Source organism: Plectropomus leopardus, chromosome 5 (assembly GCF_008729295.1).
Source record: "Plectropomus leopardus isolate mb chromosome 5, YSFRI_Pleo_2.0, whole genome shotgun sequence".
Lineage (NCBI taxonomy): Eukaryota > Metazoa > Chordata > Actinopteri > Perciformes > Serranidae > Plectropomus > Plectropomus leopardus.
Window position 1 is genome coordinate 6,401,171 of NC_056467.1, and position 27,906 is coordinate 6,429,076.

A 27,906-nucleotide genomic window follows, 5' to 3' on the forward strand; every position below is an offset into this window, starting at 1 on the left:
CTTCACAAGTCACTTGCAGTCAGGAGAATGGACCAGCGACACACTTTTGGACTGCTAACCAGCGGTTGGGAACCACTGCTCTATGGGATGCTCATCCAAGCAGAGCCAAAGTGTGGCCAGATTGCTCCCAGAGGCCCTCGCTGACACCATGTCGAGGGGATTAAATTGACTGATTTGCATGGAATACATCTACGGATGTGGTACCAGGGCAAAGAGGGAGACGAGACTGCGGTTACAGGAAGAGAAAGAGTGAAAGTAGTAGAATGTTAATGGTTAAAAACAAAGAGGCTGAGGGCTAGTAACGGATCAACTACTATCCAATTTTCAGTGATGCTCTTACAGTGATTTTAAGTGTTCATAGTTAGACAAAAGAGGGAAAGAAAGACACAGAGCAAAGTTGTCAGCCAGATGTAGACCTGCAGGGATGCTGGCACACTGTTTCACTCCAGCATCTGACTCTATGCGATGATAAAGCTGAATGTATTTATTACACAAGGCCACAGCAATCAACGCCGCCTTTAACACCTCACCAACTGTATAAATGCCATCGTAACGCAGTATGGGTTTAACTACGTTCCAGTTACCACACTGCGATCGGCTTTTAAACAAGCCCGGATAATTAGCACGTCTACAAACAAACTTGCTATTAAAGGCTTACAAATTAGGAGGCCTATCTGGCAAAATGGGGCAAACAACTTGCAAAATTTGGTTCAGTGTTGACTCTAATAGAGCGGCTGGCACACAATGCATGTTCTGGCAAAACTTTGTTGAATCTCTGCAATATAATTTATTCGGTGGATGTAAATTCTGCAGCAAGCAATTGTTGCCCAACACCCAAGTGTGAGTGCAGTGATATGATGTGTGTGCGTGGATGTACAGTGGAGGGTTCATTTGTGTGCGAAGGCAAATCAGTGGAGAGGAGAGCTCCAATCTACTGGGCACACCAGCTCCTCTCTCCGTCTATCTCTCTGCTGGATTAGAGGCTTGTTTAATCTCTCTTTCTCTCCATCTCCTCTGCTTCTCTCTCCACCTCTCTCCCTGCCTGTCCTCCTCTCACCCCTGCTGCCCCATCTTCCACATTCCCTCCCTCCATCCTCATCACTTTCTCCATCCATCACTCTTTTCGCCATCTCCCTTTTGTTCAGCCATTTCCTCTCTGTCTCGCTCTGCTCTCTTCTTTTTTCCCATTTTCCATTTCTTTCCGGCCTGAAACCATCTGAGCCCTCCAACTTGCTTATACCCTCAACTCCGCCTCCGCCACCACACACTCCACCATAGTTCTTTACATTGTGAATCATGTCACTCCTTTAACATTCAGCAAAATGTACTGAAGGAAATTCTTTATGCATGTTGTCAGATCCCTTTAAATCTTGTTGGATAGCTTATTCCTGAGAGTTCCTTTAGAGGGATTTACTGGATTTGGACTATCTACTGGCAGAAAGTGTTTAGAGTCCACTGTTCAAACCTATCTTTCCATACGTGGCATCCCAGAATGTTATGTTGGGCACAATTAAATTAAACTATTTGACTTTATGACAATCATTTTCAAGGCACAGGTGTCAGAAATTGTCAAAATGGCAGTCGATGTGGTATATATTTCAGCATTATTACTTCTTTGTGCTGGGTAGTGGGGGAGATGTAGATAATAGTGTGCTGTGGCATTGGCGACGGTTGTGGCAGGGCCTATATAATATTATTTCTGCCCTGCCTGACTGAGCCGAGCTAAATGAGTTCCATGCAATAACCGGCTCTGTGTGCAAACAGCCCTGTGTGATGGCTGAAAACCACGGCCTGAGCATCCATTTCTAGATCTTTCTTTCTCTTTCAATCTCTTCCCTTTCATTCCCTCACTTGCTCATTTGTGCGGTATCACCCGTGGCACACACATATACACACAATGGGGAAATACACACTCTCATTCCCTTCTTGCTCTCAGTTTTTTTCCTTCTTCCTTCGTATGGGAGTGAGCCTGAGGTCTGATGTTTTTAAGGGTATTTCTTTTTCAGAGTTATTCCTTTCATCATCCCCTTATTTAGACTTTCTATCTGTTTTACTTTGTGTTTTTTTTTGTTTTTTTTTTTAGAAGATGGGATATAGAGAGACTGAGAGAGAAAGGGAGAGACATAGATAAGTATTTTTAGCTCTATGACCTATTTCTCCAGTGCTACCTAACTGACTGTCAGTCAGCTCCACTGCTTTGGGACCTTGCATGATTTCCAGCCAGGAAATTTGGAATTTTTAGTTTTGTTTGGTTGCAACTTGTTGTCCAAAAAGGTGTGGGTGGGAAGAGGAGAGAATTAATCAACCCAAATTCCATTCCATTCCATTCCTCTCCTCTCCTCTCCTCTTCTCTCCTCTCTTCTCCTCTCTTCTCTTCTCCTCTCCTCTCCTCTCCTCTCTCAGCATTATTTCTCTCTCTCTTGTCATTCCCCATTTATATTATTCCATGTCTGTGCATGTCCAGTGGATCCCTATCAGGAGTTGTTGAGGGTGGAGTCAACACAAACCAATGGTTGCTTCCCTCTGCAGCACTTTAATAAGGATACAGACTGAGGGGGGGGGGACTAAGAAAGCACGCACACACACACACACACACACACACACACACACACACACACACACACACACACATGCACTCACACGTGCACACTCAGATACAGGGGTAGGGAATCCATCGCCATAATAAGAGGCCAAGTGCAGTGGTGATAAATCTCACCTGAAGGAGCTGTTCAGAGGCAGATTGCCTTACCCTGATGTACTGCCCTCAATACACACTGCAGCTCGCTACGGGCTATATACACCCACACACATAGACCAAGATGCATGCACACACAAATACAAATGCTCAGCATGCATAAATAGGTATGCACGGATGAGAACGTAGACATCAACACGCACAACCACAAACAGGAAGTGTGCACATACAGTACACAGAGAGGCCAATGATTACAGTTTCATAGTGACTCCCAGATAACCACACCCCAGTGGACAATGAGGGAGACACACACAGGAAATGAAACGCAACTCTTCATTAAAATCACACATAGCAGGTAACACAGGCCTCTGACAGGAATGACATGATCTGTTGCGCGGCTCTGCCTCGGTCTCACTTTCTGTCAAATCTCTCGTCATGTTCAAATATGCAAACAGTCAGTTGCACACAGACACACACAGAATCACACACACATGCGCAGATGCAGTGGCAGTGCTGTGACAGCAATTTGAGCAAACTGACGTTTTCCAGCTGGTAGTGTGGCACATGTCCGCTCCTGCACATACACTGCCACGCGCGCACACACACACACACACACACACACACACACACACACACACATACACACACAAAGACTACTTTCTGTCCATCTGTCTGTCTGTCACTGTCAAACAGAGTGTGTGGCCTTTTTGTCTTTGTGACTGATGTGCACTCTGTCACCACACACACACACACACACACACACACACACACACACACAAAGGTATGTCTGCACCTGTTTCCTTAAATCACAACAGAGCTGGTCTGCATTAGTGTGTGCCTACCTCAATGTGTTAGTGTTGAGGTTTCCCCTATATATTGTAGAGACAGCAGCTCTTTTTGCCGCTGCATCAGGGTGCACGTGTGTGTGAGTGCAGCCTTCACCAATATATAAATAAATATATATATATATACCTAGCAATCTTCAGAGGAACAGGAAAATGTGTCCATGCGCACATGCACACACACTCACAGATTGGGGAGAAGAGAGAAAAAAAGACAAATCATTTCACTGAGAGTGAGAGAGAGAGAGGACAAGAAGAAATTGAATTGAGGGTGGTGAGGATGGGGGAGGTGGAGAGGGGAGAGGGAGGAGGGGTGAATTGGTAAGGGTTATATTGCATAGTTTAATCTGTTGAGTTCAGCCATGGAGGCTGGGTTTGGGTGGGGGAGGGGAGAAACAGTACAGTCAGTCGTAGGCCGCCTGATATTAGTTCTCCACTGTGCATGCACACAGACGACTACACACATACACACACACACAGACACACACAAAGCTCTGTCCCGAAGGCCAGACAACACTAATGTGTGTGTGTGTGTGTGTGTGTGTGTGTGTGTGAGTAACTGCACAGATGGACAATGGTGAATAAGACAGGTGTGTGGACCAGGTGTAGAGACTTGAGTATGTAGGCACAAGTGTTTTTACAGGCTTAAAGCTAACCCCTGCGCACACACACATACACACAGAGCTAACAGCCATCGTCTCGGCTGCATTCGCTAACAAATCCAAAGTGCAAATCGCTCCCATACAATCTGCCCTCAGCCTTCACGAAGCCATTTACATGCGGACTACTTCATTTCCTCCCAGTTTAATTACCTCATTTCACCCAGTTGGAAACCACCATTGAGATGAAATCCTTTGTTGGTGTTGACGTTTTTTGTAATTGTGGACTCATTTTCATGATTTCCTCATATTTCTCATCGGCCTCTCCAATGATGTGATTTCACCTCTAGGGGGAGCCCTCTATTTCTGTATTGGTTGGGGAACCAGCTAATTGGTGTAGTTAATTGCACCATAACCACAGAATGCTGCCGGCACGATGAGTGTGTGTGTGTGTCTGTGTGTGTGTCTGTGTGTGTGTGTGTGTTTTAGCAGAGTGTGGATGCAACATTGGACTGTGGCTCTGTATGTGCTGAAGTGGACTGCGTCTGCTGGATGGGACTTGAGGGATCACCCAGAGATCCAGACAATAGCTTACCCAGGGTGAGCCTGGCGGGGCGGCTGTGCTTTTTAGGAAGGCTGTATGTCTACTGCCTGACAGGAGCACAAGTGTGTTTGTGCGTGCTCCCAGTGTTACCAGTTACTGTAGTGTTTTCATGGAGGCCTCTCCCTCCCTACTGTTTGCTTAGCGCAGGCTGAGGCACACAGTGCGACGTGGGCTTAGGATTCAAACACACACATACACCACATGCTCCAGGCACTCTCATTTCCTTTCCTCATCTAATCTTGATTTGGTTTATGTGTAGTTAGAGGTTCATAACATCGTTTAAATTGTGTGTGCATGCATGAAGCTCTTTGTTATATTTCTGTGTTTGTGCATATTAGTCCTTTTTTAAAAATTTTATGTACATTTTGGTTTCGTGCATTGCAGTCAGTGAGTGTACAGGTGTCCTTCCTTTGTGTTGTTTCTGTGTCCTCACATACTGCAGGCCTGTGTGATTGTCATTTCCGTCATGTCTGCCTGGACATTTTTGGTAGTCAGCTCCAGTTTGTTGGAGAGTTGGCACTCTGCCAGTTAATTCCTAAAGCTGCTAGTATTTCTCTCTGCGCTTATGAGTCTGTGTGCATCCAGTGGGGTAAAATATAGTTGGAGTAAACCTGAAATATAAATAGATGTTGAGGATATTACAGAAATAAAAATGATTGGAAATGTAAAATTTGTTTTTGTGCGCAATGAGGTGTATACCCACAGCATGTGTGTGTGCAGGTGCAAAATCTGGTTTCAGCTTTCCTTTATTGGCTGTGTGGTTTAATGATGGGCAGTTGGGTTTCTCCTTGCCTCTTTTTGTGGTCTGTGTTTTCAGCAACCGCTTGGTCGGTAGGACCACAGTGGCCTCGGGCCAAAGTGGTGCAGCCAGGAGAGTTCCCCTCTCCACACGGAGGAACATCCTCTGTGTTCACATGATAGCTGAGCCTTTCTTCCCTGTCGACCTTAAAGTAATAGTTAAATATTTGGGGAAATACTCTTACTCACTTTCTTGCTTAGAATTAGATAGGAAGATTCATACCACTCTCATATCTGTATGGCCAATATGAATCTACAACCAAGAGACTGCCCCTGTGTTACATACAAGTTGCAATAACATTTTAAAGAAACATTTGAAGGATGCTTATCATTTCAAATAATGTGCCTTTAAGGTTAAATGCTGACAAAGACATAAAGTTTTAACTGCAAGGTTCTGAGGATGTTTTGGTGATGTTACATGAGAACAAAGGAAGAATATTTTCAAAGCAACATTAACAAAATGTTTTTGATGACTGACATTACAGACCTTTTTTCAGTGAAAATATAATGTAATGTGATATGTTAACAATAACAAAACATTTTTTTTTAACATTTTCTAATATTTATAGAGAATGCGTAACTTTAAGGAGAACGTTCTAGGAACTAAAAGAAAACTTGCAACTGAAAACGTTACTAAAACATTGCATTGGTTGTGTTGTACAGCTTTCAGAACATTTTTGGAACCAAAAATCTTCACCTGGGTGTAAATAGTTAGCCTGGCTCTAAACAACACATTTATTTTCTTTTTGCTGATTGAACAAACAATTTATCGTGTTAATTAGTCAGCTTTAAAGGTGCGGGTGGGCTCACTACTACCTGCAGATCCTTAAAAAGTCTTAAAAAGCACTGAATTACTTAATCTAACAATAAGGCCTTAATTAGTATTAAATTAACTTCAGTTTATCTTTCAGTCTTAAAATTCTCAGCAGGAGAAGTAGGATTTTATGAATCTTTGTTTCTGACTATGCATTTTAAAATCTCAAAATATTTGGGTAACTTTTTTTGTTGTTACATATATTAATAAATTCCTTTTCTTAAACTCGTCATGACGGGAATCCAAGCGGCGGAATCTCACATGCAGACTGGCAAACACAAAATTATCAAGACAACAGGCCAGAAATGCCAGATATTTCCCACTTCTTTAGGTAAACCAAATAGATATTATTGTAGATATTATATGATATGTTCATTGCCTTCCATGTGTTTCACTCTTAAAATGGTTGTTTTTCCAACATTTGATGTAGATAACCTTCCTTTTTCACTGGAAAAAAAGGCTTGATCTATGTTACAATATACATTTGGCAAAAATAAAATTGTCCTGCTTCAGTTTTGGTTATTTGAAAATTGGTCTTAAACTAAATTCAGAGTGCAATGTAAAATAAATCTTATTAAAGTCTTTGATCTACCTTGCCTTAAGTTGTAGGAACCCTGCAGTTGCTTGTGATCTCAAAGCCACCCTGTCACCCATCTGAGTAAAATATGAAAACCTATTATCACAAGCGTTTTTACAAGCGTTTCTGTGTTTCGCACACAGGTCCACGAGGTAAGAACAGCTTTGTTTCGTGACAATTCAGCTCTCACAATTCTACTTACTTAGCAAGTTGGCCTGCAAAATGAGAGCTAGCATTTGAGGGAATGCCTGATGATCACGCTCCGCTGTTGCCGCCCCCTCAATGTGATTTTTCAATCAAATCTAAGCGCTGAAGATGATTATTTTACAAACTGATGTTGAGAGTCTGATTTTCTCTGGTGGCTATTTGCAGCTGAATTAAGGGTGTCATGGTCCAGAAAAATGTGCCGGCAGGCCCCCTTTAAACGACCCGAAGAGCAGAAAGATGAAGTGTTATCAGTGAGCCACGTCTTTTCACAGGTCACCCTGCTCCGTTACTGCAGAGCTCTCGGCTCGGTTCCCTCTTTGTCCATCCTCTCTGTCTTGTACTTTGTGTCCATTTCTCTCGTCACACCTTCCCTTCCTGTATTCAGCCTCTTCCTTAGTGGATTCTTCTCTCTTGTTGCCTCTCCTCTGCCCATCTTGTTCCCCCTTCTCTCTGTGTCTTCTCCCAACTTTCTCTTTGCATATCTCCCTCTCAGCATCCACTTCGAGTGCCTCAGCTCCCATACGAGCCTCCAAACAGGCAAACAGTCATGCAGCTCTCCTATCACAATATAATGAGATTGGGAGCACACAAATTGAAAGAAGCCATTTTCTACAGCTGTCAACTTATTATCGAGAGGGGACCGACTTATTCTCCTCTAAAGGCAGCGGAGGAGAGAGGGATGGAGGTGATGAAGGAATGGAAGAGTTTGAAGTGAGGAGGCAAATGAGGGGCTGAGCTGTTTTACATTTTGAATGTTGCCTTCTTTTTTCTGCTCTCTGGTATTTCAATTTGGTTACTAGAGGAGCCTTGAAGTCCAAGTCATTTATTCACCATGTTTCTCTTAATATTTAACAAAGCAGCATCTAACACTTTCTGGACCTGGGTTTTTTTTAATGTATGTGACTCTTTGAGCACTTCTCAGTGTTTATTCTCCCTCCTCATGACTATTTATATGCATTCAATAGAAATATTTGTGTCTGAGGGAGTGGTTGCCTTTCTATTTTGGCCAGGCCTCTGCAGGTACAAACTCATTTAAAATTCAAGCATTTAGGTGTTGCTTTTATCTGCAGTGTTTTATAATGGTTGAGCAGTATCTGACCTCTGGAGAGGTCTCTATCCTGCTCCGTTCGTCATTCATCTGTTGTAAACTACAAGGAGGATCACTGACACAGCACTTAATCCAAGTGAAACGAGGTGAGGAGAAGTTCTGGTGACGCACCTCCAACGCCATAAAATATTCTATTGGTCATACGCATTGACGATTTGCAGGCACTGAGCTGCAGAGAAACTCCTCAGCAGAAAGCGAACAGCTCATTCGCACAGACACATTACCAGACACGAGCACAGCATGCCCCACATATTGACACCCCGATCACATCCTTTAAATGTCACACATTTGGGATGGCCCGCAAGGTTGCAGAACTGGTTTAGGAGGTTTTGAAGATGCCACGCACAAGCTGTCAGACCTCACCAGCATCTGCTGGATCTGATGGCTGAGTTAAATTTGTCCTTATTTACAACTGGGACAATTGATAGTTGTCAACATTTTCACAAGTGGGTTAAAAAACAGCTTTCTGTTTCTTTGGAAAATCAGCTTTAATCCGATTTAAGGATATTAAAGTGTAAAGAAGCTTCTTATTGTTTGGGCGTCTTGTCATGAAGTCACATCTTTTCAATTTTGCTTTTATTCTGCTCTGAGATGATTATCTGCTCTGTTTATACCTTCACAGTGTGTTGTTGTTTCAATAATTACCTCAGCCAAGGAGGCTTTCAGTCCAGCTTGTTTGCTTTTTGTCTGTTAATTAGCAGATATCTGAAAAACTATTTCACAGATTTCAGTAAAAATTGGTACAAATTTAAGCCTAGGGCCAAGAAGGAACTGATTGGATTTTGGTGCAAATGACGCCAATATGCAATCTTTTATCAGGCCTTCTATGGCTGTAAAAGGAAATTCTTTTTCCCCTGGATTCCTTGGATCATGACATATCCAACAGCATAAGTTTGCAATATTGAATTATTGCAAAACAGTTCTGTACTAACTAAATTTACATAATCATTATTTGTCAAATAAGCTTATTTTTTGATCCTCTACCCTATTCATTTTTTTCTGTCATTATTTGCCTGATTCTTTTAGATGTAGCCAGTTTTTAAACCATAAAAACTTGTAGCATTAAAAACTTTGAAAGCATTTAAAAATAGTCACTCCAGGTGCCAGAGCACACTATGATTCAAACTGGACCATAAATTTGGAGTGCTGTGGAAATGTAATGTTGGTAGATATTTGTCACTTTGAACAGCAGTTTTTTCATTTTAGTGTCAGATTGGATTTACTAACACACCCTTTATTTTCAGATATGTTTTGGCCCGTGGCCTTCATCACATGATAGATGCAGGCGCTTTAAAGGGGAACTCCACTGATTTTACACAACAGAGTGTGTTTACAGGTGTTGGAGATTGGAGCGAGTCATTTGTGGCTCGAGAGGGAAAACTGTTAAGTCTGACAAATGACCTCAAGTGATGTCACCTGAGTCAGCATCATTCGGGGCTGAAGTTTAAAATTTGAAGAATCTCGGGTTGTGGAGTCTGAATGAGGTGAGCTTACCATTCCTCTGTAGCGTGCTCCTCATCACCGCACGCAGTTAACGGCTCAGGGCTAGTTAAGCTATGACCATAACACACCTGAATCTCACACCGGAGAAGAGTGAAGAAGAGTTGTATTTTGGGGAATGCAGGCGCCTGGTTTTAGCAGGGAGGATGAATAAAAAAGACAATATCTATGGTTGTTCTGTTCGATTCTGATCTTCTTTTCAACTGCTATCGTGAGTCTGACAGTATTATAGGAGTGCTATATCGTCTGCACTGCACTGTTTTTGTGAGGTTGCTTCTGGCTGAGCACTATAGCTCTGTGTGTGTGTGTGTGTGTGTGTGTGTGTGTGTGTGTGTGTGTGTGTGGCTGTAGTTTCGTGTGTCCTGTATCTACCGTCTGTATAGCAGAGTGACCTTGATGTCTGCACTCAGCAGGAAGACACTAGAGAGGAGTGATTAACACAAGAGAGACAAAGACAAGAGAAAGAAGTGCGAAGAAAGACAGAAATTAACCGAAAGAAAAGAAGCATATCGAGAGATGGGAAGAGTGGGAAACTTAAACATGTAACAGCAAAATCTGACAAAAATAGAAAATATTGAGAGTAAGGGGAATATTTTGTAAAAGACAAAGAAGTGAAGAAGGAAGGGGGAGAGAAAGTGGGGTGGAGTGAAGGAGTGACTCACCACACATCTATTGTGTTTTTTTTTCTTCTTCTCTCTACAGGCAATCTGGAGGGGCAGCCTCAAAAAAAGGTAAGAGGGGAGGCTGCATGAGAGATGGGAAGAAGCGGGGGGGAGGGAGGGAGGGGGACAAAGAGAAGAATATTACACTGAATGTTAATCAAACTCACACGAGTACAGGTGAGAAGATTCAGTGCATACTTTGTACTCACAGTGACAAATGTGTTAGTGTGCTGCCTGAGTGTGTAACGCTGTGTGCTTTTAACAGTGTGTAGTTGGCAGCTCATCTGCTGTGACCCAGGTTAATAGGATAGCGACTACACGCACACAAACAGACACACTCACACACACCGCAACATGACTGACCACTCAATGACCCTTTTGACTTACACACATGCCCTCAGAAGTGGGCACAGCTTGAGGTTTGCGCGCACACACACACACACACACACGCACAAACATGAACAAACACATACACACGCATACTCACAAACTTGCCCTACACCTGTCCATGAAAGTTCCTCTTTTGACTCGCACACCAAACACACACAAATGCATGCTGTGCTTTTTTACCATCCGAGTCCCCTGCTAATGTTTGACTGTAATCCCGCTTCCTCCTTGACCTTTGACCCCCTCACCCCCTCCCTATAATCTTCTCCAGTCTTGGTGAGGAGTTTTATAAGGAAGCCATTGAACACTGTCGCAGTTACAATGCCCGTCTGTGTGCCGAACGCTCCATGCGTCTCCCCTTCCTGGACTCCCAGACCGGCGTGGCCCAGAGCAACTGCTACATCTGGATGGAGAAAAACCACCGCGGACCAGGTGTGTCTCTCTGTGTGTAAGGGTTTGATACCGTGTCGAAATAAAGCAGCAAGTGGCTGGCCAAGGCTTGAGGAGCTCTTCTTCTTTGTTGGCGTGTGCGTTTACCAGCTGTTGTGCTACACAAATTATTTTCTCCAGTCATTTATCCCGCGGCTTCCTTCCTTCCTCTGCTCTGCTTGTTTCTGTCTCGTTTTCCTTCCTCTCCCCCTCTGCCTCATTTCCTCCCCCTCTTTTCCAGGCCTCCTACCTTTCAGACCTCAACTTTTTTTTTTTTTTTAAACTTTCCCCCAACGGGTGTTTCCTCATCGCTTTCTCTTTCTCTGTAACATCAGTGTATTTTGGCAGTGAATCAGACACCCCTGTAGGCAATGATACGCCGCTGGCACCAACTATTCCAGAGAGGATGCACTTGTGTGTGTGTGAGAGAGAGAGTGTGTTAACAATTTCAGTTTGTAGGCTTTGTATGGTGTCTGCCAGTACAATTCTTTTGTTTGTTGATTTTTAGTTTTAACTTGATTTGCATTGAATAATATTTAATTAAACTGGAATATGAATTATTTACATTTTGTATGGGTTTAAGATTTAAGGTTTTTTTCAATGTGGCACTTTTTAATGGCTTATTATTTTCCAAAACCAACAAAAAGTAGTTTGTATTTAAAAATTTGTATCGAAAATGACACACTTTTAATTAGGAAACATGTAAAGTGCCTTAACAGAAAAGCATTTGAACCCCAGCCATTTAATTTTAACCATCCTGGAGTCCAGACTGAAATATCTCAACAATTATTTGAAAAATTACATTAAAATTTCATACAGATATTCACAGTCCCCAGAAGATAAATTCTGTCTTTCCCTACAGTCAGAGGTGTAGACTCGTGTCACGTGACTCAAAATCAGACTTGGAGTCAAACTCGAGTCACAAATTTAATGACTTTAGTCTTGACAAAATCAAAAACATTTGCAACTTGACTTTGACTTCAACACCAACGACCTGTGATTTCACTTGGACTAAAGCCTTTTGACTTGAAAATACTTGATAACTTCCCTGAAGTCAATTTGGAAGGAGAAAGTTATAAACACTTTCTATGAGATGAGATAGACAGGACTGAAAGTCACAGTCACACTTGTCTTTTAAGAGCGATGATTATGGAACATTTAATAAATTATTACTCTGTTGTGAAAATGGCATTAAATTCAGTGAAAAATACATTATGACTTGTTTAGGACATAGAATTAAAAGTTTATGACTTGGGACTTGCCTGTCTTGATTTGGGACATGAATTGTAACTTGAGTGCAAAGACTTGTGACTTACTTGTGGCTTGCAAAACAATGACTTGTTCCCTCCTCTGCCTATACTGCCACCTGTAAGTCCACATTTCTGGTTCAGAGTAAAATGTCTCAACAACTGTTGGACAGATTCAAATGAAATTTGGTTCAGAAATTCACATCACTCTCAAAATAAATTGTAATAATTTTGGTACTCAAATATCTAAAAGTAACTGAAATATAAATATAATTCTCATCATCCTCGACTGGACGTCGTTTTTAGTGCTAATCTGTAAATCTGCACTCTAGCACACTAAACCAATATGTTTAAGCATTTAGCCTCCAGCATCTGCTGTAAGTTAACATACTTAATGCTAATACACTACAGATCAGACTTTGACTAGTTATTAAACCATCCGTATTTTGTTCATGCATGAGTTAATGTATGAACCATGTGTTCAGTATGCCCTATGACACAACTGTGTATTCCTCTGTGTTTCAGGTCACGCTCCAGGTCAGTTGTACACATATCCCGCTCGCTGCTGGCGCAAGAAGAGACGGCTAAACATCCTGGAGGACCCGCGGCTTGTACCGATCGAGTTCAAGATCGGTAATTGAGGCGGATTTTATATAACTTATCCTTTTGACAAAATTGTGAGATCTTTGTATTTACGGGCTGCACACTGCTGAATGTAATCGGATGCTGTCAAGTGTGGAAATACAGTATTATGGATGCTGTATACTATATTATTTTGAGCATGTCCCCAAAATTCAGTAGTCTGGTGTTATTGAAAATGTGGAATAAAGTTCTATGGTTTTTGGCTGCACACCAAGATTTTGTAGAGCTGAAACAGATCACTAGTGAGGTGGGGTTAACCCTTTGAAACCAGAGCAAATTAGCTTGATTTCTTCTAGCATTTGTTACCAGGTTCCTCATTGCCTTTCTCCCAAGTTTTTTAAAGAAATTACACCAATTTGCTCAATTTTCAAAGGTTTTAAGCGTCTGAAAGCAGCGCAAGGAAAGTGATGTCGCCCCAGGTTTCAAAGGGTTATGATGCATCTTGCTATTTATAAATGAATAAATATCACTACCTCTACTTTTTCTACATTTGAAATAACTTTAATGCTTAATGGCTGATGACTGTTCATGTTTTGTAAACATTTTTATGGATAGTCTTAATTATTAGTTAAACTGACAATAATTTGCATATTTTGCTCATTTACGGACACTGAAGCAGGAGGTTACGTGAATAGGAAACATCTGTAAAGAAAAAGTGGACACTTCTCACTAGCGATGTAAAATCGTGGTATTTTGACAAATTACAGGTGATTACTCGACGTTTGAACACTCCTGAAGCTGAAGTCCTCATGCCTTCATGAACCAGCCAACTTTTGTTTCCTCGGGGCACTGTCAGCTCAACTGAGCATGTCAGCATGAATGCGAGATCTCCGCTGTTTCGTGATTGTAATTGTCTCGTTCTCCAGACTACGAGGCTTCTCTAAAGAAGGAGGGGGGTATCCCAGATGGTCCTGTGTTGGAGTCGCTGCTCGCTGGGGAAACCCTGGACAAGAAGGTAGAAACCAAGGAAGAAGAGCCAATGAGCGAGTGTCAGGTGAGACTCTCGTTTCTTTCTCTTCTCTCTCTCTTGCACTTTGTTGTTTTCTGTGTCTTGTTCTTATGTCAGGCTGTCTGTCTCTTTTCATCTGTCTGTATTACCCTCTGTGTTTGCGCTTCTTTGTCTGTCTCTGCCTTTGTCTCTGTCGGAGTGTGTGTTTTGGCGGTGACACAGGCTCCCGTGGCTCTGACAAGTCCCTCCTGGCATCGAGTGTGTGTGTGTGCGTGCTTGTGACTGTGTGTGATTGCACTGCAGTCATTCCCCTTTTTCTTGTACCGGGATTCCACTCCTGTGTTTCAGAGACCAACCTCACGACAATTATTTCCAGGACATTTTAAGGGAAGTCCATCCACCGCTTTGCTTTCTGCCATCCTCTACACAGCATGTTCCACTCTGCAACTTCTGAGCAAAAACTTCATGCCCATCTGGCTGGAGTATTTCACCAGCCTGAGGCAGTTGCTCTCGAGTTTAGACAGACAGCTAATCAATCAGCAGTTGAGTGAATGGCCCTCACAGTGGCCCTTTGAGAGATAGAGAAGTGTTCAGGGCCTCTAATCCAGGGTTTCCCCTGACTCCAGCCCAGCTCGGGGCTTGTCCAGCCAGCTAGTGCTTCAACACTCTGCCCCTACATAGCTCCATGTGCACACTTAACTCTTCCCATACTGCTTATCTTTGTCAGATTTCTCATGATTCAGAAACCAGAATATCAATGCTCTTTTTTGCAATAGCCACAATAAACATCTTTTAAGATTAGGATTAGAGTATCTTGTCTTCTGCTGCTTGATTATTTTTCTTATCCCTTGTGAGTTCCCCAACTTACAGAAATGCAATACTAAATTGCATGGTGTAGCCCTTTAATTGAGTCTTAAATTGAATCGTTTATTGCAATGAAATGGAGACACATTTGGCTATATTTGGTGGTAATGGTTCTGTTTTTAAGGTTGTTTTAAGTACTGGGATTATGCAAATACTCTCAAAAACAGCAGGAAGTTTTGCAATTTCATGACCACCCATGGGTCCATGTGAAGCAAGGCAAAAGTAGAGACTGAGATGTCTCAGAGGAAAGGAAAGAAAAGAGAGGAAAAGTAAAGGAAAAAAGAAAAGGAAACTATTGCATCTGACAGTGCATCTACCTCTCTCACTCTCTCCGTATGTCATCTCTAGAAGCTGCTGGTCGGAGATTTCCCTCATGAGCTGGAGGTGGACGAAATGGAGGAAGACGTCCCGAAGCGCAAAAACCGTACCAAAGCACGGGTAACACATTTCATTATTCATCTCTGTTTTCTCTCTGGTCATTTTATAATGAACTGACAAGCCACAAAAGAAAGTGTTAGGTTGTTAGAGTTGAAAAGTGAAGCTGGGGAAGCCAGATTCTGCGGACTTGACCCGGATGAAGCTCAGAGTCAGACTGTGGTGTTGAAGTTCAGAGTCTTTCCTGTCAGACACACAGCATAAGGAGCGCTGATGTAGATTACACTATAAAATGAAAGCCTTTAAGTTATTCTGATTTAGACTTAGATGGAATCTGCGACATCCGTGCAACCCATCAGTTAGAGCCCTGTGTTGCTGATTTCAAACAAATATTACAAGGATTAAATTAAAGCTTCCAATCCACACATGCAGAAATTGTGCTAACTGCATCCACAGATTAGCACATTTTCTATTTCTTGGTCTGAGGTTATAATAGATTTGATAGATTTGATAGATTCTCTGTATTCCCGAGTCTGTGGTGAAATGTCATTTGACAAACCGACAGTTGTTGCAGAGACTAAATGCAACAGGATCCAGAGATACAAATCATGCTGTGACAACCTTCTTTTTTTTTGTTTTTTTTACAACTTTGATTAGATCAGGCAGTTTTTTTCCCCACTGTTTTTGGGCTTCCTATGGGAAGATAATCAAGTGTTAACAATGTATTCTGAAAATCATCACACACACATACACATGCTCACACACAGACACCAGGGTTGCTAATTGGAGCTGTTGCTCCCCTGCTAGGTGTCATCAGCCCCCTCCTGCTGGAAGTGGAGCTTTACACTGAGAGCAGATGATTAGAATGCAAACGTGTGTGTGTGTGTGTGTGTGTGTGTAGACATATGAACACACAAGTGAGCGGGTGATACGCTTTATTTATTGTGTATGTGTGTGCATGCAGGACTTGTGTGAGAAGTGTGGAAGTTCAAACTTTTTGATTGTATCTTATGCACGTGTGACTTTGCATGCAGCTGTTAGAGGTCTTATAAGTGTGTGTGTGTGTGTGTGTGTGTGTGTGTGTGTTGTCTCTGCAGGCCTACGGTGTCGGGGGTATGAGGAAGAGACAAGAGCCAGCTGCCATTGAAGACAGAGACAAGCCTTACGTCTGTGACAGTGAGCATTGCAACTTTATTTCGTTATTCCTTATTTTTTATTCTTAACTTTTACAGAAGTAATCTTATACTGAGTGTGTGTGTGTGTGTGTGTTATAGTCTGTGGAAAGCGCTATAAGAACCGCCCTGGGCTGAGTTACCATTACACTCACACACACCTGGCAGATGAGGAGGGGGAAGAAGACTCGGAGCGACACACACTACCCTTCCAGCGCAAGAACAACCACAAGCGTGAGTCTGCTGTCTGAATATTAAATTTACTTATAGTCGTAAAGCTGTCAGTCATCATCCATTATATATTTCATGTGGAGAGTTTTGGTTTTAGCTGTTTCAGGGTCCCTCCAACAATCCTAAATATTCAGAATATTATCAAGAACTATTGATCGTCCTGGAGTTCCTCCTGCAGCATTATAGATAGTTACAGTGCTGACTGAGCCAAATCCAAAGTGTGCACTTGTGTGGATGAAGGATAAGATTTCTCCCAGCGGAGTACCGGGTTTAGCTGACTTCTTCAGCTCTCACTGATTCCCTTTCCAGACTGATGCAGCGATGCAGGTTAAAACTGTGTTTTGTGGTCAATCAAAATGGGTGACCGTAAATCAGGCGGCTTGGCTTCTTGGCACAACTCTTGACCTGGGTTAAGGGTCAGATGTTGGCTTTGGTGAACAGGCTGAAATGGCTTCATGCAGCTACAGTTTCAGATGGGAACTTATGAAGAGACAATGACAACATGGACACTTTCCATATATATATTTTACAGTGCTGGACACTGATTCTGTCTCTCAAATTGGATACTACCTTTAGTGCACTTACTACTTGCATAGTGTGCAAAGTTTGACAGGGTAGCTTTTTTCTCAAATCAAACACAGCCATTGCACACATACTAAAAAATGACAATTGTAAGATATGACAATTTTTCTATTTCTGCTCAGCATAGTGCAACTAAACACTAAAAGTGATTGTTGCCCACAGATCATATAGACCTTTTTATTGCTATTCTGTCGACAGGACAACAGCTTTGGTCCCTGTTTACTGTCAGCGACCAACACGTTCTCACTCCGAACTTGTCAAATCACGCCACTCGGTCAGCAGTTTAGGGTATCCTTGCACGTCAGCTGTTTATGGTCTGGGATGCTATTACGGTGATGTCAACAAATGCATGTGGCGAGATGATGTCCGCTACTAAGGCAACATAGTGACCAATGAGGGTGAGGAGTGTTCAACTATCCATACTGAACTTTTTGACAATTTTGAGTGCACCACCTAGGTACTCAAACCTGATCTTTTTTTTCTGGTTCCAGCTCTAAACCAACTTTTTTTGGTTCTGAACCAAGTTATTTTTGGTCAAAATGCTCTGAAAAGTTCAAAATTAGGTGCGGGAATTGGAACAGAAGTTCTAACATGCGCTCAAAATAGCAAGAATAACTGTCGGTATCTGACATGGGATACAGCATGATTGTCACACTTGTTTCCTGTCGATCGCCAAAATATGTGACTCCAAGACTATTGAAGGTTACATATGATGCCTCAATATTTGTATGGTTTCCCCAAGGCTAACTTTGTTTGTTTTTTTTTGTTGTTTTTTTAACAATGTAGCATTTAATCTTTCGCTGTCTGTCTAAATTCACTGACAGACCTCTTGGACAAGCACAGGGAATCATATAGACATTACCTTCGATAATAACGCATAGAAAAAAAATGCATGCAGTAGAAGGACAAATGATGGTGAAAAGCATTGGGTATGATGAAATATGGACTTCACATTACAGCAAAAAGATCAGTATTGCTTTTACTCTGAGGAACTGAAATGGTGTGAACCTTTACATTTGCAATCAGTCATCACCTTTCTGAGCTGATGTAACACTTCAGACAGTTTCAACAGCTGCTGCAAAAATACATCAACTCAATGAGGGAACAAACAGCTCTTCAATCAACACTCATCAGCTCTAAATAACTGTCAGTGAACAAACACCAGTCATATACACTCCAGTAATTGCCATCACACTCTACATTTATATTTCAACTTCTACTGTATGTACCTTCCAATTTACAGTGCACAGTATGGCTGTAGCCATCAGCGGCTTAATGACTATCCATTAATGCACTGGTCCAGAATATCATGAGGTAGTAATGAAGACCCATGGTATTCCTCACTAATGCCTCCAGCACTTCTTGCCAGACAGTGGAGGTATGTAAATGTGGGAAGGCAGAGGCACAGATGTTGTCATACATTAATACAATCAAAAAACAAGCCGTTTTAGCTGTGTTAGGGGCATCGCTCTATGAATGGCAACATAAGTATGTTGGACGATCCATCACTTTGATCCAGAGTAAAATATCTTGACAATAGTGAATGGTTTCCCATTTTCTACAGACATTCATGTTCTCCACACGATAAATCCTATTTACTTTGCTGATCCCCCGAAATTTGCTTTAGCACCATCATGAAGTTTGCATTCATTGTTTTGAGTGCCAAGCTATTGCCATGAAATTCGGTACAAACATTCATGTTCTCTTCAGGTTGAACTATGAGCACTTTGGTGATTTCTTGACATCATCATCAAATGAAAATTGCATATTTTTTTGTGTTCTGATTTATCACCAAATACCAACAGAACCAATGACATTTCGATTGTCTTTTCTCTACTTGAATGTTAGCATGGTAACACACTAAATTAAGATGGTGAAGATGGTAAAAACACCTCTACGCATGAAGATTGCTGGAAGTTTGCAGGCTAATGTTAGCATTTAGATCAAAGCACTACCAGTCATCTGTAAGAAAAGCCTCCCAGAGCTGCTGGCATAGAAATGAGTTATTGTCTCGATTTGAGGGATACAAGGTATCATACATTTCACTTTAACTCACAGCAACAAATCATTGGCACTAAGGATAACTTGCAGTTATTGCAGTAGGCAATGTCAAAGGGATCATCCCCATTAGTTTATCCCATCCTGAGGGCCGCTATCCTCAGAATTACAGTCAATGTGGACAATTCCACACCAAACACTTTACATCCAATGCCAGAGTTCAGATTCTATGCATGGTTTAGCATGCGCCTTTATGAGTCAAGACAGAAAATAAAGTTGTGGATATTGATGTGTAGCATTTTCGAGTGCAGAGGACAGACCTGCAAGTGACTTTAAAAACACTGTAGTTGCCTTGTGCAGCTATTGTACAAGGCAAGAATTTGAAAAAGTTTTGCATTGGACATAAAAAAAAAAAAAAAATTCATTTAATTTAATCTGGAGTTTTGCAGAATCATCCACTATCAACATTCTCTGGGCTTGAGGTGTAAAGGTCTCACAAGTTGCATAAAAAGTGCCATCGCTTTCTGAAGGAACAGCACTGTCTGCAAAGCTGTCATTTCATCAAAGTTAAATATTTTTAAGTTGTCCTTCCTCCACTGATGATGGCTGCATTCCATGTAGGTGCTCCAATAAACCAGCATATATCAACCATGTCCTGGCACTACATGAAACAATTTAATGGAATGTGGCCACTATAAATGTTATTACTTACACCTGTGTTTGACAAGCTATAATGCCCATCATGAAAAATGGCTCATGTACATCTGGCTCAGGGACATTTACTCCCACTGAATATTGGTCACATCATTCCCTATGGGACTTTTGGCTTATATTTAATAAGATGAACTGCAGGAAGTAAGAGTTATTGAGTTTTGGCAGACTTCCTGAAGCTGTAAAGGGGCCGAGTGCAAAGCCTGGTGTCACGGTGGAGAGTGCAAGAAGCACTGGAGGGACCCAAACTCAGATGAAGCAGAACTCTGGGATGTATTGAAAATGGCTTAGACAGGGCACACACTACACATGATTCTGAATGAGCATGAATTCCTCCCTCCAGACAATAGTCAAGAAAAGTACAAGAAAAACGAAGTTTTCCTCACAAACTGAAGTTAACATTGCACTTCTTCTACAAATAGTGAATTTGTGGGTGAAGATTTGAAATATATATTTCAATATATATGAAATATATTTATATATAAGTTTTACAAGCAGAGAGTCTAAATTGCAGGCAGGAAACAACAAAAACTCTAAACAGCAATGCTGGTGAGCAAGCAAAGGCACAAAGGATGTGGGCAGGTATAAATGGCGAGAGACTAATGAGGGGAGTGAGAACGGGTGAGCAGGTTAATGAGGAAGTCTGGTGAAAAAGTCTTAGGACATCTGGTGGACAGGTAGGGAAGTCTCAGTTAGGAAATGGGGATGTGGCTGAAGAGAAGGGACAAAGGAACAGACTGTAGCACATAGAGGAATCCAGGTCTGTGCATGAATTTAAATATTAAAGCACAATTGTCCACAATCACTTGCACTTTTAAAAGCATTGAATGGTAGAGTATAGTATGCACACTCTAATAGTACTGCGGGTACACATCCCAAGATTGCACTTAGTGTAAGGCTACAAAGGTTCTGCTAAATGTATCATGGGCACCATAAGAAAACAATAAATGCCAGCAAACATCAGCTTGAGCAAATATTTAGGTTTCTATGAACAGTTCATGATTCAGACCCCAAACCTCCCCTCCTGTCAGCTGCAGCATCCACACTAACCAAATTGCTCTCCGTCTTTGTTTCTTGTGGCTATTTATTTTCACCCTCAGGGCCAGTTTTCTATCAGTGTGTGGTTTTTGTTCAGCGTTATCTTCTGTCTGCGTGCTTTGCTCGTTTTTGAGCACTTATTTTAAGGACAATAGTATGCATTTATCCTGCGGGTGATTGTGTTTCGGTCAGCAATCGTTAGTGAAATGGCGACAGTTATTCACACTCAAAAAAAAAAAAAAAAAAAGGAGAAATAACTGTGGACATTTGAAATGGGAGCGCAGACGATTCAACCACTTTCTTTGTTCCTTCCCGGTCTTAAAACAAGCAATTTGCGCCGAAAAGAAGGCAGATAAACACAAAAACATACATATCCACATTATCTGTGTATGCCGCACTACAACAATGTCCACACTGAAACTATGCTGCCTCTCGGTTAATTGGCAGTGTGTGTTTTTAAATTGGCCTGTCTGACAGAACAGACTGGCCCAGTATTTGTGTGTGTGTGTGTGTGTGTGTGTGTGTGTGTGTGTGTGTGTGTGTGCGTGTTTGTGTGTGTTTGTGTGTGTGTGGCCATGCTGCAGTCTTAGGTCTCTCCAGTGGAGGAGAGCAAGAGAGACAGCATTTGAATCGTTTAATATCCCCCATCACTCCCTCCCAAACAGTCAGTAATCACACACACACACACACACACACACACACACACACACAGCCTCAGAAAATGCAATCTTCTCTGCTGAAATGAAAAAGGAAGCTTAGCCTTTTGGCTTGGTGTGTATGTGTGTGTCCACATGCACAAGTGCACATGCATTTGCAAGGCTCTGCGGGTGTGTTCATACGTGTGAGTGTGAATTAATGTGTGTGTGCACCATTACAGCTTTCCCCAATTTCCACCCCCCCTTCACCCTTCAGTATATTGCCACATATGTAATAATATTAACACTGCTCCCCAGAATGAGAGCAGCTCTGCATGCATAATTCATGCTATATTCTGGCTCAAAAAGCCGTCTAGACGCTATAGCATGAACATGCATGCTGCATCCACGATACAAGCCGAAACTTATCTCGAAAACTACAAAACTGTCTTTTCCGAACCTTGTCCAGCTCCCCTTTCTCTCCCTGTTTTTCCATCAGTGTGATAAATGAGAGATTATTCCACCAGGAGATGAGACTTTCCTTCTCTCTCTCTTTCTCTTTATCCATCCTTCACCACTTCCTTCTTCTCCCTTTGCTCTGCATCCTCACTTAACCCTCCTAGCCCATCCCTCTCTGCTCCTCATTTTCCATTCCCTCCTGTTTTGCTTCATCCGTCATCCAACTTTGGGCTTCCTTTCAATTAATTTCTTTGTTTTGCGTCTACACTCCCCTTGATCATCACCACCACTACCAAACCTCCCCTTATATCTGGATCCCAGCTGATGTACTATTTACTTAAAATGAGCAGTGCCATTAAAATTCATGACTGCGCCACATACCATGGTTTTTTTTTTTTACTCCTCTTCTTCCTCCCCTCCAAACAGAAGGTTGGAGGTGGAGAGGGTGGGGGGGGGGAGTCGGTAGCGTTGGGGTGGGGAGGGGGGGTCTCCTTTGGCATTGATGTGATGGCGGAAGGGGTGGGGGAAGAAGAAGAAGAGGAGGAGGAGGAGAAGTGGATGAATAAGGGGGATGTTTACTTTAGAGGTCGGCCCTGCAGTGTCCACCTGAAAATTGGTTTTGTGGAGAGAAAGAGGGAGAGAAAGAGGTAAATGAGAACGAGAGAAGAAAATAGCAGGAATAAGATAAACAGACTGCAAGAGGGACACAAACTGAGAAAAACAGCAACTGTGAATGAATGAGAGACAGACAGAGAGAAAGAGAGCGGTGAAGAGAGAGGGACAATGAGAAAGGGGGGAGGATAGTTGTCATTAACCCCCCCTCAAATCAGAACTGAGATTCAGAGGCCACTTTATCTGGACGGACAGACGGTCCTACGGTGTGGAGCAGCGGGGACGCTCTGAGTGTGTGTGCCTCATTGTGTTTAAAAATGCACACATCATGCATGTGTTTTGGCGTGTTTGTGTGTGCAGCCAAGCTGTGTGAATGTGCTGTATGAGCGATCGTGCCCAACTTTGAATGTGTGTATGTGTGTGACATGTAATTGAGCCCTTTGAAGGTCAGCGTCCCTCTGTTCCTACTCACTATTGTCGGTTGTTGTGGGGTTTTTTTTCCCCCTCTCTCCAGTTTTTTTGCCTTGTGTCTCAAAATGGCTTCCCTGTCCTCCTCCCACTGTCTGCAGACAGAGGAGTGAAGGACGAATTTTGATCAACCAACATCAATATAAAACAACACTAGGAACCTAAAATGGCCACTCCCCACTCTGTCTGTTGTCACTCCATATGTGCTCCACTGCCTTGTTTTTCCCCCCTCTCTGTTTCTCTCTACATCTATTTGTCTTTCTCTGGATTTAAAGAATGGTAAGATTCCAGCTCTTGTGTTTATTGCTTTAGCTATTACGTAGCCATTTATAGCAATGTCGCTGGGCAGATACAGATGTGTTTCTCTACTGAGACCAGTCTTTGTCAGTTCACTGGGTATTGCAAGCTGTTAAGCCTCTGTGTCTAATACTGATTGCCACCAAAACTTTTCCGAGCCACCGAATTTGGACTGTGATTTTGTTGGAAAAAGTGGGCTTTATTATTGCTCTGAAAGTTAAATTCATGTTTGTTGATTTATTGCTTCATCTTGCTCTGAAGTGTAATAACAAAGCTTCAAAATAACTTCAAAATTTGAAGTATAGAGGATACCAACTGAGATATCTTTAAAATTATTTTCAATTGGCTCCATTGAAATTTTATGTTAATGAGATAGTTCCGATTTTTTTTAATTGGGGTTGAATGAGGTACTTTTCCATAGTCAATGTATTACATACAGTAGACGGCAGTCAGCACGCCCCCAGTTTGGAGAAGCAGGCTGAAGTCCATGAAAGCTGAGCAATGTACTGCTGTGAATGGGGGGCAGCGACAAAACATCTTTTAGCTACCTAGAAAAAATGTATGTATTTTAAAAATGTATGCTATATTTAGACTATTTTTCCTACTTTACCTTAAGGCAGTGATTTACAACAGGCAAAAGAAGCCATAACGCTCACCTCAGAGCCAGAGTCCACTGAGAAAAACAGTGATTTAATGTCGTAGAACATAAAAGCTGCTGGTCTAGCATCGGCCTCGAACATTTAATTTGTTTTTGTTATTGTATTATTTTGGTATTTAAAATGGTTTGTTCAAATTCATCAAAAAAAACAAAAAAAAAAAACAAGCTATCTAGTTGATCGAAGCAGCAGCACACCAGGACTTCCCGTGTTCAGTGATCTAAAATGACTTTTTACTGGAGTCTGGTGGTTTTCAGGAGAACTAAAGGCATTAACAGCTTCCCCCCTCAAAATGGGCTGTCTGATGGGAAGGTAAAGTGATGAAAATACTCTCAGGATAATATCCACTCAAACTGATGCTGATGTGTATAAGCAGGACTTTTTTTTTGGTGGCTAAAACATGTTTTGTTGCTGACTTCCATTCACAATATTGTTTAGCTTCCATCACAGACTTCAGCCTGCACCTCCAAAGTTCAGATGTGCTGACTCTCTTTTATTCTATTTAACACACTAACCAAGGATAAATGTCCAGTACAACCCCACTTCAAAAAACCCGAACTATCGCTTTAATGAACATGTGTGCCTAAAATTGCCTATTATTTGTTAGTGTGTGCAGAGTCACAACAAACTGGCTATATGTTTCAAATTCAGAGGGAAAAAAAATATTTTTCTTTCTTAAAATTTGTATTTTTCAGGCTTATTTTGTATAATAACACATTTTTTTCTCTTCTAGTGCAAAAAGTTGTAGATTTTATGCTCATTCATGTAACATTTCTCCACGTCAGATCAGCCCATGTGGAAACAGAGAGCATGCAGAGCATTCTGCATGTCTTCTGAACTTTTCACGTACACCGGCATTCCTCCTCAGTTTTCGATTGGTTGATTGTTGCCGCTGCTGCACGGCGCAGGGAAGGAAGGGAGAATTGGCTGTTGCCTAGCAATCCGGTTGCCATAGATACCACCAGGGCTCCCTCCTAAAGAGTACACTGTTATGTACATTGAAAAGAGAGAGACAGAGAGAAAGAGAGAAGGTAGGAGAGGGAGGGAGGAGAGGTATGGGGAGAATAGAAAAAAGAGGAGAAAGAGAGAAGAAGAATGGAAGAAGTTGAAGTATAGCAGAGAACGGCAGCGAAGGGGGCACAGAGGAGTTCATTAAGGATAACATAAAGAATAGGACAGAGAGAAAACAGACAAAGACAGAAGCAGAGCGAGAAGCAGAGAGTTATAGCAGAAGAAAAAATCTCTTCATGATTCATCATATAGATTCCCCCAGACAGTTGAAATGGTGAAGGCAGAGTAATATCGGAGTCTGCTTCATTTGGTATTCTTTCTTAACATGTGGTGCTGTGGCTTGCCGGCTGGTTGTTTTGTGTTATTCAGTTGTCTTGGCCATGTTTGGATAAGCTCCCACACCACCCCAAATTCACCCTCACCCACCATCCATCCCTGTTTGTCTGCTTGTCTGTTTCAATGTCTGTGACCAACTGTAGCTGTTACTGTAAGTCAGGAGGAGTTGAGGAAATAAGAACAAAAAAATGCAACAGTTTCATAGATGCTGTGTGCATAAATAATTTATACAGTGATATAAATGTCCACATGTGTTTTGGAGTAATGCAATATTGATTTAACTTATGAAAACTTTGACATATTCTCATCTAAACTCAGATAACAGTGCCATTCTTGGGGAAAATCCTCACAAAATGATTCCAGTTTGTTTGAAATAAAATGCTAATTAGTAGTTAGCACAAGCAGTGATAGCCACCATGACTGAACACACAAAGGAAACTGCACCACCTTCAGAAACACAAAACTCCATATTGCAGTGCCAATATGCCACAAATGATAGGATGCAGATTTCCTCTTTAATTCATTCCACTTATTTTAAAAAATTCTCCCTGTGTTTCGCTTTAGGCCAGCTGGTCATTTTTGACACATGACAGTAAGGAGCTCACACAGTATAGTGGACCATGTGAGGCTGGGCACAATTCAAACAGGATTTCACAGTCACATTCCCAGCCGGTTCTCTTCCTGGAACAAAATAGGATTAATTATTTGCATTTTAACTCTTCATCGTCAGGGACATGAGCCCGCATTGGCTAAGTGGCTCTTTTTAAGTGTGTGCAAAATGTGCACAAAGTATGTGCACACACATTGGCTGTGTGTGTCTGTGTGTGATTTCTTTAAATGCATGATTTATGGAGGAGTCAGTGTGTCCGTGTGCGCGTGGGTGATATATTGGCATGTGTGCGTATTCGCTAAATGTGCACGTATCTGCAGAGTCCGATGTACTCTGTGTGTGTGTGTGTGTGTGTGTGTGTGTCTGTTTCCGCGGGTCAGTGTGATTACAAAGCAGCCATAGATCAAGTTTTATTATGCACCAAAACTGCCTCTGTCCTCTTTACTTTGCAATGTCATCTCTGCACACAAGCTCACATTGCAAACGCACACACACCAGCAAATGCATGCATTCAGACCCACAATGCACTGGGAGTTACGCAACCTGCTGACTGGACATGAGTGAAAGTAGTACTTGTGTGTGCGTGCGTGTGTGTGTGTGTGTGTGTGTGTGTGTGAGGGTGAGGGGTGGGGTAGGTTTGGAGAGTGTAGGGATGGAAAGGGAGCCGAAATGGGGGGAAAAGCAGAGGAAAAACAGAGCATAGTACTGGCGCAGGCATTAGTGTGACAACAGATGGATTGCAGGAAAGAGTTCCAATTTCCTCTTTGAGAGTAAAGCAGAGGGAAGAGAGGAGAAAAAAATAGATAGAGACCAAATAAGGAAAGGAGAGGGAAAAGATGAAGCACAATGAAGCGCAGAGAAGAGATCGAATCAGAGAGCAGCGTCAATAATGAGAACGCATGAAAGTGCAAAGAGGAAGAGGATGGGAGGAAGAGTGAGAGGAAGAAGAGAGCGAGGGAGACAGAGGGAGAGAGAAAGGAAGCCGGTGACTTTTCATCTGTGACTGACGGTTTCCATCTGACTGCATCTCTGGCTCTTTGTCTGCATAGAAAAAAAACTGAATATGTCTCCTTGAGCATTTGGGCTTTTGTGTGTCTGTGAACACACATTTGTGTGCTCTTAATATGTCCGTTTGTTTCTTGTTAAATATGTGACTGTAATCATGTGTATGTGTGGCTGGACGAGGGTTAAAGGGACTCTCATTCATCATGTTAAAGAGAGCAAGTGGGGGATGGGACAGAAACTGGACGGCAAAAGTTATTATGCTAAGGCATGGCTGTAAATCTCTCTGTGTGTGTGTGTGTGTGTGTGTGTGTGTGTGTGTGTGTGTTGGCACTCTACTGTATGTGTGTGGTTGTAGGAGCACGTGCGCTCTCATTGTGTTTGTACGTGCGTGCGCTACTCCTGAGAGGCTCTCCTCATTAAGCAGCGAGGCGACAGGAGTGCAGAGTGTGTGTTTTCACACACCACTGCTCCGATACAACGGGAGCCACTTTTTTCACCTCCCTTCCTTCTCTCCTCTTTGTGCTTCCTCCTCCTCCTCTTCTTCCCTCTCTCTTTCCCTTCTTGCCTAGTTCCTTCTTGGAAACCCCTCCCTCCCTCCCTCCTCCCTAGTCTCTTCTTCTTCCACCTTTGCACCTCCTCCTCATCCTCGCCCCTTCCTCCCAGCTACGACTGCAGTGCTGGAGTGTTTGTTGCTTTGGGTAACTGTGAAGATACACTCTGAAAGTGAAATAGCTCACACTCAACCTTCACTTGTTAATCCCCATCGAAACCTCAGCCTTGATTAAT

At 42.2% G+C, this 27,906-nt stretch overlaps 1 protein-coding gene across 1 annotated transcript in view; it reads left to right on the plus strand.

Annotated features, from left to right (window-relative positions):
- Positions 1 to 27,906, plus strand: part of dpf1 (D4, zinc and double PHD fingers family 1) — a 43,373-nt gene that overhangs the window by 1,767 nt on the left and 13,700 nt on the right. Inside the window, exons 2-8 of the mRNA XM_042487095.1 lie at positions 10,447 to 10,473; positions 11,062 to 11,225; positions 12,995 to 13,102; positions 13,978 to 14,105; positions 15,273 to 15,362; positions 16,397 to 16,475; positions 16,574 to 16,705. Coding sequence (XP_042343029.1) covers positions 10,447 to 10,473; positions 11,062 to 11,225; positions 12,995 to 13,102; positions 13,978 to 14,105; positions 15,273 to 15,362; positions 16,397 to 16,475; positions 16,574 to 16,705 — 728 coding nt within the window. The remainder of the gene's footprint in view (positions 1 to 10,446; positions 10,474 to 11,061; positions 11,226 to 12,994; positions 13,103 to 13,977; positions 14,106 to 15,272; positions 15,363 to 16,396; positions 16,476 to 16,573; positions 16,706 to 27,906) is intronic.